Genomic DNA, 12,831 nt, shown 5'->3' with positions numbered 1-12,831 from the left:
TCCCATTCTGGGAAATTACCCCGGCCGTTCAACTTGGCGAATGTTATGTCGCTTCCCATTCTGGGTTTATAACAACTCACTTAACACTTTTACTTTTGGTACTGATACTGATACTACGCTTTTCACACTTTTCTCTCCACGTGGGTCTGGGCCCATAACCTGTTGAATAATTGCAGACAGCAGGTTTCGCGTGGTCGGTGATTAATAGGACTTTATTTGTCTAGAGTTCTAGCGCGACAGACTTATGTGACTATGAAAGAGAGAGGCAGTGCTGCCGACTGGCAGTGCTGCCGACTGGTTGTACTGCCGACTGGCAGTGCTGCCGGAACTACTACATTGCAGGAACGCAATTTTCAACAAAAAGCATGAAATCGATATAAATATGTAGAGCTAGCTGTTCTCGGCGTGCGTCACCAAGCCTCTTTCATCCTCAATTTCTTAATTATCCGGCATTTCAGACGATCGGGCTTGTCGATGAAGTATTCTACCGGCTTTCCTTTTCATTTCCCGTTACTACTCCTTTTCAGAAGATCGGGATTCCCGGTGATGTATTCGACTCCCTTCCCACTTCGCCTTGGATACATGCCGCACCAGCTGAATTTGGCTCAAATTGCTTAAAAACTATCCAAGTTTAGCTGGAATTAACCCCTCCCCACGAGGAGCCCCCTCCGCGAAGGTGTGAAAGGGTCGCACTGTCCGGTGTCTCCAAACTACGCTGTACTAAATTTCACGCGGATTGGTTCAGTAGTTTTGGCGAAAAAGCAGAACAGACGGTGGACATCCGAAAATAAATGAGCAATGTTTGAAAAATTCGAAATTCGACTAGGGGAGTAGGAGCGACTGGTAGGTAGCACCAGTGATTTGCATGCAATATTGCACGCAACATTGTGTGCAAAAAAAATTCGTTCTGAAACTTTTACACAATGTTGCGTGCAACGTTGTGGGTAATCTTTATTGCGAAGCATGGTACGGTCACACAATATTTCAATATTAGGGCCGGTCCACACGTAACGATACATCGTTTCAGATTAAAAAAATCTAATGCGTCGAGCATTAATTAATCGAGGACCAATTTCCATACATGTGTGCATCGTAGCGATAGCGGATCTGAAACGATGTATCGTTACGTGTGGACCGGGCTTTATGATTGTGAAATATATTGGTGCAATTTTCCGGTGCTTGATTCGTGTACAAGTTCTGAACAAAAGATTGCATGAGCTTTGTCTAAAACTGACGAAACCCTCTAAGCCGCGTCCCAGAGGAAGAGCCTGGCTCCGAATGTGCCCCAAATCACAACGGCCAAAGATCCAAATTACCAAACCAATTTATAGTAGACAATTCAGTAGTATTTATTCCGATCGCAGTTCAGCCAAGCTCGATTCGACTGGTAGGTAGCACCAGTGATTTGCATGCAATATTGCACGCAACATTGTGTGCAAAAAAAATTCGTTCTGAAACTTTTTTACACAATGTTGCGTGCAACGTTGTGGGTAATCTTTATTGCGAAGCATGGTACGGTCACACAATATTTCAATATTAGGGCCGGTCCACACGTAACGATACATCGTTTCAGATTAAAAAAATCTAATGCGTCGAGCATTAATTAATCGAGGACCAATTTCCATACATGTGTGCATCGTAGCGATAGCGGATCTGAAACGATGTATCGTTACGTGTGGACCGGGCTTTATGATTGTGAAATATATTGGTGCAATTTTCCGGTGCTTGATTCGTGTACAAGTTTCTGAACAAAAGATTGCATGAGCTTTGTCTAAAACTGACGAAACCCTCTAAGCCGCGTCCCAGAGGAAGAGCCTGGCTCCGAATGTGCCCCAAATCACAACGGCCAAAGATCCAAATTACCAAACCAATTTATAGTAGACAATTCAGTAGTATTTATTCCGATCGCAGTTCAGCCAAGCTCGATTGAAAACTGTTGACCCATTTGGACATATGATCGAACGAATCGGTATCCGTTTCTCCGTTGGCGAAGTTAATCTCCGATAGGTTGCACTGCTGCAGGATACTGTTTACGCACGCTCTAAGCCAGGCGTTGGCCCGGGTTAGTTCATCAAGCTCTTTGTCCACCTCCACCATCTCCGCCTCGGGCCGTCCCACATCCACCTTGGGCTTGTCGAGGCCTTTCGTCGTCGTCGTCGTCGTCGTCGTCTTTGTTTCCGGTTTCGGTAAGAGCTCAATGAAACCTTGCCCCTGGGTCCGGACGACACAGGAAGGTTCTACAAAAACCACTTCATCGGCTTTTATCAGAACGTGATGGCTTTTGCGTTTGTGGTCACGGGATTTGCCGGCGGTGGTAGCTTGTTGCACGGGCGCAGAAGCCAACTCGAGCCGCGGGGGCATAGTATCCGGGGTTTTGCCCTCAACGATGCCTTCTTCCTCGGACATGTCGATCACCAGCTCACCTTCGCCGTCGGATGAGTTGTCGCTAAGAGCTTCTTGGTACATTTGTTCCGTCTCGTACAGGTCACTGATCGACCGCACATTTTGTATCTGAAACGGAGAATCCGAGGGAGTGAAGGCTGCTCCGTGCGCTTGTTTCTGGTCCATTTTGTGGCGTGCTGCGAACTGATTTGATAATTAAATTAATAATTTTTTGATTTTTTTGGCGTGCTGCGTGATTTGTTTATTTGTTTACCTCCGCTGTCAAACAAACCGTCAAACCGGTGAGAAACTGAACGAAAGCACAGCCAGCGCCTCGAAATATTGCACATTCGTTAAGCTACGTGAAATGTTTCACTCAGTGGAGCTAGACTTTTGCGTACAGTGCATGACAAAATAAGCAGCACAGAGCCCTGCAAAGAGAACCGAAACAACTCGCAATGGTTCATTTACTTAATTTATTTGTCACTTATTCACTTTCATACGACTTTATTAATAGTAGTTAGGGTGTGTGTCTGTGTGTGTTTCATTTTGGTTTCTCGATCGCGCTCGTCTCAGAAAGACCGCTAGCTCCCTCTACATCCGTCTGCTTCCCTTGCACGTGTCAGGTTTCCGCATGGTTTCATGTACGTTTGCTTTTATTGAATTATCTTTTTCCTTTTTAATATGTTACACCGAAAATATCGTTTCGTTCACCGCTTATCGGTAAAACACGGGCCGCCGTATCCGGACTCCGGATGTCCGTCGGCTTATTTCCCACCCCTGGATGCAAGAATAGCTAAGTGTAGTAACGGCATGTGGTCTGTAGGACAGTTACTTCCTCCCAAAACGTGCCCGCTTTCTGTGCCAGCGTTGCCTAGAGAGTGGCCTAACGGAAGATGTTTCAAATTTCATTTTGTATAGCTGACAATGATTTTGTATTCTGTGTATGTGTGTGTGTGTGTGTTTTAGGCCCGTTGCCCGGTTCCTATTGTGTCCCAGCAGCTGATGTGTATTTTAGTTCATTTTTTCTCCACCCCAGACACCATCATTGTATTGCGCCAAAAACATAGACTGTGCCACTCTGCGCGTGCCGATTCGGATACCACCGATAAACGGATTCTTCATAAATAATTGTAAATATTTACGTGTTTCAATTCTCGGCGTTGGAATTTAGCGCGAGTGTAAGAGGAGGGACGTTTTAAGGGTGGTTACTTCCGCCAGCCTTTGGCGACGTTCGTGTGGACAGTTTCTAATTCTTGCACGCCGGACGAAACATAAGTAATCTTGCTTGTCCGCCACTCACCGGCAAAAGGGCGAACCAAGCTTGAACGTAAAACCCGATCGCCGAGGATATGTTAATTCAATGATATTTGGGTGTCCTACTTTTTACCGTGGTGCCGTGTTCCGTGTGTGTAACCAGTCTCTGTTGCGTTTCTTGATTGAAAGGAGTCTTCCGCGGCACCCGAACGAGTGCTGTCCTAGCTGATTGATTCCAAGTTTAAAACCTTTTTATCGCTTCTGCCCATTCTTCTCAAACGAAACGGGGGGGTTGGTTTCCAGGAGGCACAGAAACTAAAACTCTACGACATCCAGCAAATTTCAAGTAAGATAAGTTCAACAAGTGCTGCCCATTAGGTGTTTGACCTATTTGTGCGTGGTTCCTAAACGTGTTCGTCCCCCTTCTACTGCACACGAACGAAAAGCCAACCAAAATGGGTTAAAATGGCGCGCCCCATTACGGTGGGGCGCGCTGTGATTGAAACGAAGTAACAGTCGTGGTGTGCGTTGATTCGAATTCTCTAAATATGTTTGCACCCTGCCACATTCTGTCCCTGCGTCGAGGGTGTTGTCTATGTTGCTTAAGAGAGACTGGCTTTATTTACAGATGCGTATGCGCGCGGTCCGCCTGCCATCGCCTGCAGCGGCAGGAAATGATCTTCGGCGGCGACCCAAACCGGAGATTGCGCTACCAAGTGGGGGGGCCATGCTCTGGCACGGCTTCGCTTCTTCCTGTGTCCGGTTTGCGCACACCCTATTCTCCTTGGCCTTTTCTCTGGGGGGCGGGCGGGATGGTTTTGAAGTGCAATTACAATATCGAACTATCTAATTATTTTCACTTAGTTTGCGCACCATCTACAAGGATGCGCCGTTCTTCCCTGTTCCCCCGCACACCGCGCCGCTTCCCCTTCGTCATTACTCCTACCCGAAACAAACCAACCAACCAACCAAAGAGCGTAAAACACCTACCGCTACGTGATAACGACCAAGTAAAACAATCGGAGTAATTCGCCTACAACAGCGTCCGGCTGGAACGTGGATCAAGTGGCGCCCACTGGCGGCCAAACCAAACCGGAACGGAAGGGAAGGGGTTTTGATTTCCACTCGCCACTCGCGCGGCCAGTATACCGACACACACAGCGGGCTGGTTCCAGACTATAGACTCCGTTTAAAATATTTTTTGGATACCTTAATAGCTAGCTAGAGTGTTCCTATTCCTTAGGTAGGTGTATGTGTGTGTGTGTGTGTGGGTCGAGTTCGTGTCTTGTGTTTCTTATCAGTTTATAACCATCGTCGTTCAGCATCGTCGTTCAGCATCATCGTTCATTACCTTTTTCCATTACATTACAATACTATATGGAAGACATTATATAAAATTATTTCACTTCTCAATCCAGCCTCAGGCCAGGCCACCGCGCCACGCCACGCCTCGTCGCCCTCGCCCTTTAGTCCTTTTACAGTATAATAGTATATTTTCTTTCGAGAGCGCTTCGCGAGGGAGAGCCCTCCGGTGACAGTAATTCTACGTTCTAGATGATTCCTTTGGAATGTAAATTTGTAAACAGTGTTTCGTTATGTTTGCTATAGCGTGTGACCATGAACGTGACGTTGTCTTAAACTTGGTTTTCGTTTCGTTTGAGGGAAAAATGCGTATGCTTGTGTGTATGTATGTAGCTGTATTATTAACTAACGGTTTGGTAGCAGAAGAAGTAGTCTCCTTCCGGCAAAACCCGGGGGAACTTTAGTACTGATATACTGGAGCCAGTGTTTTTTTTTGGTGGAACTTGAAGATAGGCGTCTCCGGAGAATGTACACAAGCGCGCTTCTGTAGGCTAAATGTGTGTGTTTGTGTATGGTAGTGGACTGTGGATGAATGTGGGAGCCTTCGTTGATCCGTTACCCAGGTACCGAGGTCCTTTCGACCACCAAAACCTCGGTCCAAGTTCGGCTCGTACTTGTACTTCTTCTCACCGGCGCGCCTTTCGGAGGTCGCAAGTCGAATTGGGATGACTAATTAGTTTACTTAAAAACATGAAGAATTCTTTCGTCTGTGAATCCACAAATTATCCGAGAGATGGGAGAAATGTATAGCTAGCGATGGCACATACTTTGAACAAAATAGAAACTTTTCATTAAAATGCTATAAACATTTGTTTTTGTTAAAAACAGTCAAATTCTCAGTCCGGTATATAGGGCACATACTCACCCGTACCGTTTAATGGTGCTTGGCGGGCTACGGCATCCGGCCAATGGGAAAATCACACACCACCCTAGAGAGCGGTCAAAATTTATTTAGGAATTTATTTCGAAATGAAGCGTATTATTGAAAACGTCCTTGCCATGTAAGTTATACGCTTTAATTTTGATATTTTTATCGTCCACGTCCACGGCGCAGCCCGCTTGGTTCCTTCGGTGCGCTCCGAAGGCGGACGGTGCACCCTTTCGGACGTAATTCGCTGTGCGCGTGGCAGCGAAGGAACTGGGGCACACGGGCCCTTTGTGGCACACAGCACCACGTGGAGCCGCCGCTGCACGTGAAAGCCAATAATGTGCCAGTGACTTTTGAGGCTTTGTCGGGCCAGCCCGGGCTCCAGCGCCAGTTCCCGTGGGGGTTCGGTGGCTCGGAGGCCGTTGCACTGTGCCCGTGCCAGGACGATGTTCTCTATTAAATTAAAATGGAAAATATAGTTTATGTACACACACACACACACACGGGGACGGAGGCTCCTCGAACGGTATGGATTGGCTGCCGGGCTGTAAGCGTCACTCCGGTCGAACTCGAACGAAGGTCTTTTCTCCCCGTGTCCTTGTGTGTGCTAGAGAGAGAGCGAAGAAGCACGAAAAATAGTTCCAGAAAGGCAGCAGGCACAAGAGCCCGGTTCGGGACGGTCGGTTGGTCGGTCGGTTGCCGGAAATAATGGCATCGTACGGAAAGAAGCAACAGCACGTACTTCCTGCTCCAGCGCCGAGAGGTTTCGTTAGACAGCTGCTTGCTTGCTTGCTGTGTCCTGGCGTTGGTGGCCCGGGGTCCGATGGGTCCCATTGTAAGCACGGTGCCAGATAGGCGGACCGGCGGTTTCGTCTTACGTACGTCCCGGAAACCCGCCGGTTTCAACCCGTTCCCCCGTACGCGTGGCAGCGCGGCAGCAAAATGATAATAGTTATTCCACTCACGTTATCTATTAAGGCGGGTCCGTAGCGAAATCCGATTGCCGCAAGGACCGGCGGCGCCTGCTGACACACACACACTGCGGTACAGAGTGCTGCGGCGCGAGTGTGTCCCGTCCGTCCGGAAAGGGGAAACAAAATTTGTTTAACGCCCCGGATTCGATTAATTTGCATTGCTTTTAGGGCCGAGGACCACAAACGGGTTTTAGAGAGCATAGCACGCCGTGCGCCCGAGGGTTCGAGGGGGCCGTCGGGACATAATACAGGTGGTGAGGTGCCCCACCACCACCTGTTGCATAACGATGCTCAATCGGCCATTTACAAATCACCAATCGTGCCGAACGCGGACCGAAACGTGGAAATAAATATGAGGCCAGCGATTGGAGTGGGAAAATTCGGCCGAAACACCCTGTGCCGAGTGTCGGATGGTTCTTTAAAGTCACTCCGTCTTTCTTGGGAAGTACTCGTACTCCCATTCCGTCGCCCTGACCTCTGACACAAGCTGACATGGGCTCTGACACGGGCAGCTCGAAGACGCGCTCCTCCAACTGTCGAGCGGCTCTAAAGTGGCCCCGGCGAAGAAGGAAATCTGAGAATGGCAATCGAACGGCGACTGAAGACCCGACGTCGCCGGAGTGTGGCGATGGCAAATCCTCCATTTCTCGAGACCCGTCCGTTGGCGTGTTGGCGTAATTACATCAAATCGCTTTCTCGTTCGGGTTCGGGGCTCTGGGAGGCATAGTGAGGCTTGGCCGGGTGGCGGTGTGAAGGATTAGCTCGCCTTAATGCGTCTTTTCAGAGCGCTCGCGTTGAGTGTGCTCACGCTGGATGGACGCTTTTAACGGAACTCGGGGCCGGTTCCGGGTCCGGCATCTCCCTGTCCGCCTTCCCCCATTCTAATTGGTCCGTCGGATGTTTTTTTTTCTCTCCCACTCCCTTCGACAGCGAATAATGGACTCGGCCGAGCAGGCGGCCCTGTCCGAGTCGGACCCGGAGTCGGCCGCATCCAAGTCGCACACCGGCGGCGGGTTTTATGACGCGCGCCGGATCAACGAGTACCAGTCGGACGGGCGGTTGGCCGAGGGCTCCCGGCAGATGCTGCTGCGCCACATGCGCCGCTTCGAGGGCTACCCGGTCAACATCAGCCTCAGCTCGGTGCTGCTACCGGTTGGCGTTGGGCTGGACGAGCCGGAAACGCAGGCCGCCATCAAGTGGTCCTCGCACCTGGACCCGCTCTTCGCGAACAACATCGAGCGCGACTCGGCCCTGTCGTGGCAGTACTTTGGCAGCAGCACCGGCTTCCTGCGGCGCTTCCCCGGCACCGCCTGGCCACCGGAGACCTCGTACGGGAGTAAGGAAATTAACGACTTCCGCTCGGCGGACTGGTTCATCCAGGCGGCCTCCTCGCCGAAGGACGTGGTAAGCTGCCGATCTGCCGGTGCTGGTGGACGACCACGACCTCCTCTTCTACTTCTTCTTCTTCTTTTCCTTCACCCTGCTCAGGTAATCCTGCTCGATTCGTCCGGCTCGATGAACGGCAAGGAGTACCAGCTGGCGGTGGCCACCGCCAGCGCCATTCTCGATACGCTCGGCGATGACGATTTCTTCAACCTGATCTCCTTCGCCGACCAGGCCCGGGTGATTGTGCCCTGCTTCCAGGACAAGATGGTAAGACCCATTTTTTTTGGTCTGGTTTGGTCTGCTCACCGGCAACCGCCCCGCTCTCTCTGCAGGTACGCGCCACACCGGACAACGTGAAGGAGGTGAAGACGGCCATCAACGCGGTGGACTGTGAGAATACGGCCAACTTCTCGGCCGCCCTCGAGAGCGCCTTCGAGCTGCTGCGGAAGGTAAGGCAGGGGGGCTACTGCTGGGTACTGTGCAGTGATACTGACCAGATCCCTACCCTTTCACAGTACAACCAGAGCTCGCAGGGCGCCCAGTGCAATCAGGCCATCATGCTCATCACGGACGGGCCGAGCGATACGTTCCTGGACGTCATCAAGCACTACAACCATCCGCACATGCCGGTGCGCATCTTCACGTACCTGATCGGCACGGACAAGAGCGGCGGCAAGAACCTGTACCGGATGGCGTGCGAGAATAAAGGTACGCCAGGTGTCCTAATCCCAATCGTTGAATCCGTATCTGCAATCTTAATCCTCCTCCGGCTCAGGATTCTTCGTCCAGGTAAACGGCGCCGAGGAAGCCCGCAAGAAGGTGGTCGAGTACGCGCTGGTAATGGCCCGCCCGATGGTGCTCTACCAGGCGGACCATCCGGTCCACTGGAGTCCGGTCTTTACGGGCGGCCGGAGTGGGGTGCTCGGTCGCGAGAGCGAAAACCGACGCAAGCTGGTGACGACCGTATCGACGCCGGTGTTTGACCGCCGGAACCATTCGGTCCGGGCGGCCAACCTGCTCGGTGTCGTCGGCACGGACGTGCCGATCGAGGAGATCCAGAAGATGATCCCGCAGCACAAGCTCGGCGTCAACGGGTACTCGTTCATCGTGGACAACAACGGTCGGGTGTTGTACCACCCGGACCTGCGGCCGATGAGCGATGGCGACCAGTACAGTGCTACGCTGAAGCACCGCTACAACTCGGTCGACCTAACCGAGGTCGAGCTGCCGGAGGTGGATAGTCCGGGTTTCGGCAACACCGAGCGACACGATCAGCGCTTCGCCAACACGCTCCAGGAGGTAGGACTAGGAGGCGCTTTTTCCGCCATCGGACACATGTGACTGATCGTTCCTCTTCACTGTCTTCTAGCTGCGGAACGAGATGGTGATGCAGAAGGAAGGCGAGAACGAGCTCACGGTACTGGCGCACCTGGACAGCATGAAGCGGGTGTCCTTGCGCTTCCAAAAGTACGTCTGCCTACGGTGCAATCCTTTTCGTCCCTCTTTATTAACAAGTCGGGCTTTGATTCGCAGGTACTTCTACGGTCCCATTGACGGCACGCCGTTCTCGCTGGGAATCGCCCTGCCCGATTCGTACGGTGTTCACGAGCTGAATGCCCAGCAGGAGATCCGGCATTCCCACATCAATGGTGAGTCCACTTGTGGTCTGTGCAACAGGAACTCGCTCTAACCCTGGCCTTCCTGTTCCTTTTACAGTGACCGAACACTTCAAGGGCAGTAACTGGAAGGTCCACCCTGACTGGGTGTACTGCGAGTACAACAGTCTGAAGGACGAAGAGAACGGGAGCGAAGGTGCGCCGGACTTGTCCACGTACCGGGACAAGGACGAGAGCTTCGATACGCCCGAGGAACAGGTGCTCCACTTTTTGGCCCGCGTCGGCAGGCCCGGCTGGAAGTGGATGTCGGTAAGCTGTGGGATGCTGGGGGGACGGGGACCACGGCGATCCTGGCGATGGCCTCTCTAACTATCTGCGTCCTTCTCTCTCTCTCTCTGTCCTGCGCCAGGTCCGGCCACGGTCGCCGCAACCGCACCACAGCCACGGGGGCATCCCTGTCGGGCATTACGCTCAGCATCACTTCAACTCGCAAGGATCGCGCAAAGCCGAGCCGTACTACTGCGACCGAACGCTCGTGCAGAGCCTGGTCCGGGACGCCATCGTCACGGACGGACTGGACCGGGCACCGAGCCATCCGGCCCGGAAGGAGGACCGAAGGTAGGTCCCAGTTTCGGCCCGGCCCGTAAGCGTGGCCGGTGCCATCTCACGCACGCGTATTACACCTTGTCTCAACCGAAGCACCTAAGTGCGCGCTGGATTAATCGTACTAACCTTTGCACTCTACTCTCTACTTTGCACCGCCACCGCTGGGTCCGTTCTTTTCTATCCCCTTTCTCTCTCTCTCTCTTGCACCGCACCTTGGAACATTATTACCCTTTTTGTGATTTTTTCTTACCACCTATCTAGCCCCATTGCCACGTTGATGGCTTTACTGCACAGGTAACGAACGCACACACATCGGCCGTTAATGCAATTGCCATTTTCTCTTTTCTCTCACCACGAGCACTCACCCGTCTCTGTTACTGTTGCTTGGGGGTTCAGGGGGTTCTCTGTTTTTGGTTTTTCGCACACATTCTCCGCCGTTTCGCCGTAAGATGGTATGGAGGTTTTGGTTTGTTTCTTGGTTGCCGAAAAAAGGATAAAGGATAAGTATTTGACGGATGGGTGTCCGCCCAGCGTGCGCCACGCTCCGTTTCGCCAATCTCGGCCAGTTGCAATGAAGACTTGATCCGTTCCGCTTTCACTCGTACAGTCGAACGATACCGTGTCAGACAGTTTTTAGGTACAACGTGAGTTTGGGTGTAGTTATTTTTATTTATTTGAATTATTTGCACACATATTAGTTCTGCAAAAAAATCTGGATAAATTTTCCAAACAAAACATTTTAATAAGGCATCAAAATTTATGTTATCGCCTTTCAAAGTAGGCCCCTTTGCCAAGTGCCAATGGTTTGTCCGTTCAGTTTGTTTTTTAGCCTGACTTGGCGCTCGAAGTGAAATGTTGAGCTTACAGAGTGGAAAAAGCTTCCTTAGTTGTCATTTTAGTTCGCCCTCTTTGCAATAGTCCTTTGCAATTTCAGACTGTAGGTCTTCAAAAACGTGTTGAACTATTCCGCCCAAGACATTAAAGTCAAAACATAAAATCGCATAGAGTTGTTGGAGAAAAACTAGTTCACTGAAAAAGTTCAGATTTGGCCTCATTACGGGTTACAGATGGAAAATTTAGTAGAAAAAATCCGGATGCACCTTTTCCAGATAATGTTCGGAGTCTTAACTGACGTCTGCTCTAAACCGACTGTTCGCCTGTACATCATAATAGGCGGTGCCTTAAAGCTGCCAACGACCTCATCAATGATTGATGTAACTGACCGAGACCCCGGTACTCTCCTTGACGACGATAGAATGGTTGTTCACATGACATCAAATAGCAACGGAAGTTTTTTTTAGAATCAATGCAGTAATTAAGAGTGGGTCCCAACAGTCAAAACCCGAAAAAACAGTGGCCTCTCCGACGGAGGGGCACACACTCACACACACACACGCGCAATGCTGGTCTGCGTTGCACCATTTACTTTGATGGCCACTAATCACGATCATTACGTGAGTGGCGAGCAAATGAAGTGGTGTGGTACGCAAATTAATTTAAATTTTTCACCCATTAAACCTTAAACCCCCGGCCCGGGGACGAAGGGCGCCGGGGAGTGGGGCCGACGCACGGATTAAGGGTCGGCAAGGGTCGTCCGGTTTGGGGCCGCTGGGTAATCCGGCGGGCACTGGGTTGTCTCCTGGGCGTATCGAGATGAACGAGTGCCCTGGGACTGGACGCTCGGCGAAGGGTCCTGCAAGCTGGCTGGCTGGCTGGCCATTAGTCAGGCACCGGTAATGAATTGGCACGGTTCGCCCGTGGAGCCCGCATTTTTTACGACCCCTTTGGAACCGGAAGTAAGAAACCCTTTACGCTACGCCAGGCGGATGTCGAAAGGATGTACGGTTGCCCATCATCATCGTCGTCGTCGGTTGGATCGAAGTCGCGGCCGTCCGGGGAGGCAGACCCCCGGAACGCATGCATATTTAATTGGCTCTAGTGGTCACATCCGCCCCGGGGAGGGACGGATGGGTTGTGGACGCCTGGCCACATAATCAGGGAAAGATTGTGGCCGAAAGATAATCCAATAATGGAGGATGCCTTCCGCTGGTTCACGGACGTCTGTTCAACAAGTACTCTAACCGTTGTACCTTCTCCCTCTCTCTCTCTCTTCTCTCTCTGTGTCTGGATTCCTTTTCCCCTGCTGTTGGATGCCTGCCAACCCGACACACGCGTCCACCTGTAGCCGGCTCGGGTTCAGTATGTTCAGCGTGAAGACCACGTTTGTGGCCACTCGATCGGGACTGTTGCGCTGGATAGATCACTTGCCGCACTCGGAGGACTCGTCGGAACCGTAAGTGTTGCTATGCTGCGGCCAGACTCCCCCAACAGTGGGTGTATGTAACCGTTCCCTACTGCTTCCCTATTGCAGGCACTTCAG

At 51.4% G+C, this 12,831-nt stretch overlaps 1 protein-coding gene across 1 annotated transcript in view; it reads left to right on the top strand.

The window, feature by feature from the left end:
• Positions 1-12,748, top strand: part of LOC128270998 (voltage-dependent calcium channel subunit alpha-2/delta-4) — a 15,797-nt gene extending 3,049 nt beyond the window's left edge. The window contains exons 5-15 of the mRNA XM_053008426.1: positions 7,774-8,247; positions 8,332-8,496; positions 8,562-8,678; positions 8,745-8,937; positions 9,005-9,528; positions 9,599-9,696; positions 9,763-9,878; positions 9,946-10,154; positions 10,255-10,463; positions 10,713-10,745; positions 12,637-12,748. Coding sequence (XP_052864386.1) covers positions 7,774-8,247; positions 8,332-8,496; positions 8,562-8,678; positions 8,745-8,937; positions 9,005-9,528; positions 9,599-9,696; positions 9,763-9,878; positions 9,946-10,154; positions 10,255-10,463; positions 10,713-10,745; positions 12,637-12,748 — 2,250 coding nt within the window. The remainder of the gene's footprint in view (positions 1-7,773; positions 8,248-8,331; positions 8,497-8,561; positions 8,679-8,744; positions 8,938-9,004; positions 9,529-9,598; positions 9,697-9,762; positions 9,879-9,945; positions 10,155-10,254; positions 10,464-10,712; positions 10,746-12,636) is intronic.
• Positions 12,749-12,831: the final 83 nt, after the last annotated feature.

Source organism: Anopheles cruzii, chromosome 3, assembly GCF_943734635.1.
Source record: "Anopheles cruzii chromosome 3, idAnoCruzAS_RS32_06, whole genome shotgun sequence".
Lineage (NCBI taxonomy): Eukaryota > Metazoa > Arthropoda > Insecta > Diptera > Culicidae > Anopheles > Anopheles cruzii.
This window is presented reverse-complemented; position numbering and strand designations above follow the sequence as displayed.